A 2316-nucleotide genomic window follows, 5' to 3' on the forward strand; every position below is an offset into this window, starting at 1 on the left:
ATGTGCAACACCTTCCACGATTTTCGCGACTTTTAATTCGTCTAAAATATGTCATACGGATGCAGAGAAACATCGGATGTCGAGACGAGTGTCTAGGAAGTATAAGCATGCATATTTTTCCACTTGCAGAAAGCAAGTATAATCTAGACGGAATGCGATTTGTCGAAAAACGGTTACGGTCGCGAGTCCCTGCGTTTGGATTTTTGACCCCCGTGGCGCTTGACTGTGACGTCACATCGTCATTAGTTCAGTTGAGTGGACGGCGTAAACCGATAAGATGTGCGATACTTTCCGCGATTTTCGCGACTTTTGATTCGTCTAAAATATATCGTACGCATAGAAGCATCGGACAACAGTTACGGTCGCGAGTTCTTTTTTTGATCTTCGTGGCGTTTAACTGTGCGACATCACACCATCATTAGTTCAGTTAAATGAACGGCGTCATATGCCGGTAAGACGTGCGACACTTTCATATATAAATCAAATAGTGTGACACTTTGTACGCCACCCTGTACATTGAAACATAATTAGTAAAATTGGAAAATGTGTTATTTATTTTTTAGTAGTTTTTTCTTCAATGAGAAATTAGAATTAAGATTATTTATTAGATATTAAGATATAATTTACTCGTGGTTTCTGCTCATTTTTACTGATTGGAAAGAAAATGCGATGAAAAAAGAAGTTTGGTTGAAGGAGACATAAGTTTGAAGGAGACATTAACTTTTCATGTTAAACATTCCGTGCTTCATTGTTCATTTAATAATTGAAAAAGGAAATAAGTAGAATCGAGAATTGTTTTTTTAAATCCCATTAATATCTTTAATGATACTCTTAAATGAATACATTAAATATGATTAATAAATTAAATAGATATATTTTTAAATGGAGATAAAATATTTATATTAAAATATTTTACTTTATATTCTTCTATGTGATACTTTTAAAGTTTTATGATTTTTTGCACTAAAAGTACAATCAAAATTACATTATGATTTAATTTTATAGTAATTATAAAATAAATAATAAAATTCATATATTAATTTTCAACGATTACAATCGAATTGTATTATACGTGATTTCAATATAGTTACAGATATGTTTTTAATAAACAATTATAACATGTAGGCTATTTCGCGAAAAAAGTCAAATTTATTTTAAATGAAAAATTAACTTTATCATGCTTTTGTGTGATAAAAACAATTGTGCTGGAGGATTAAAGATATGTATATAGTTTAGCAAAAAAAGAAAGAGAGAAATAGATATAGAGAGTTTATTATTGTTTTAGAGCTGCTCTCTAAGAATAAACAAATTAAGGCAAATAATATAGAGAACAGAAAAAAAAATTTACAAAAATTAAAGAAAATAAGTTACAAAGAAAAGTAATGAATTTAACAAAAATAGAATAATATAAAATAAAAAAATAAAATACAAAATATGATAAATAAACAAGAGAGAAAGAGAAAAAGAGAAAAGGAAAATCAGACAATATCATCTCGAATATAATTTCAGTGTACGTAGCGAGAATAGAACGATTTTGCGCATACAAACTGTTGACCTGCCTTTCCTGAAACCCGAATCCCGTTACATATGACCTACGGCGATGTTTTATTTTGCAATTGTACCGATCCGATTACATCGCTCGCGCGTAATATAAATCGAGCCTGTTTGTTTGCAGAGAGGGAGGTCTGGTATGAAACAGCAACGCGGGCGATCGAGATGCGGATCAGGGAGGCAGCGAGTACCAGCGTTAGCGGCACGACGCCGCCGACTGGAATAGCACGTGGTGTCGTCCTCTTCGTCGGCGACGGCATGGGGATGAGTACCCTCACAGCAGCGAGGATTCTCGCAGGTCAGCGTCACGGAAACCCGGGTGAAGAGACACAACTCGCGTGGGAGAGCTTCCCGGCAGTGGCGTTAGCGCGGGTGAGTATGAGAAAATGCAGATCGCTTTTCATCTTTTTCCTCCTTTTTGTCTTTCTTGGAAATGCGGCACGTAAAACCGTTGCTTTACGTGCATCAAATTTGTTGCAGTAAACTGTCCGAAGGAGCATGCAAATCGTTAAAGTGGTGCACGTAAGACCGACGATTTACGTGTTGCGCTGAGTTCACGATAAATTGGAAATTGACAAATGTCTTTCAACACAAACAAAAAATGGCGTTTTGTAAAACGAATTTTACTGATAAAATCCAAATTTCTGGTATGCACAACAGTGCAAGTTGTCGAATGCAGTTTCGCTTTTAGAATAAATTTTATTTTAATATTTTATATAATAAAATATTGATTTAAAAAAAAATATATATATATATATTTTTTAA

At 33.9% G+C, this 2316-nt stretch overlaps 1 protein-coding gene across 4 annotated transcripts in view; it reads left to right on the forward strand.

Annotated features, from left to right (window-relative positions):
• Positions 1 to 2316, forward strand: part of LOC108693569 (alkaline phosphatase-like) — a 187553-nt gene that overhangs the window by 2406 nt on the left and 182831 nt on the right. For 2 of the 4 annotated variants that reach the window (XM_018202587.1, XM_018202588.1), the window contains exon 3: positions 1676 to 1923. In XM_018202587.1, coding sequence (XP_018058076.1) covers positions 1717 to 1923 — 207 coding nt within the window. In that variant the 5' untranslated portion in view covers positions 1676 to 1716. Of the gene's footprint in view, positions 1 to 6; positions 100 to 274; positions 452 to 1675; positions 1924 to 2316 lie in introns of those variants that run through there. The other 2 variants (XM_018202586.1, XM_018202589.1) reach the window with 2 other exon arrangements.

Source organism: Atta colombica, unplaced genomic scaffold, assembly GCF_001594045.1.
Source record: "Atta colombica isolate Treedump-2 unplaced genomic scaffold, Acol1.0 scaffold92, whole genome shotgun sequence".
Taxonomy (NCBI): domain Eukaryota; kingdom Metazoa; phylum Arthropoda; class Insecta; order Hymenoptera; family Formicidae; genus Atta; species Atta colombica.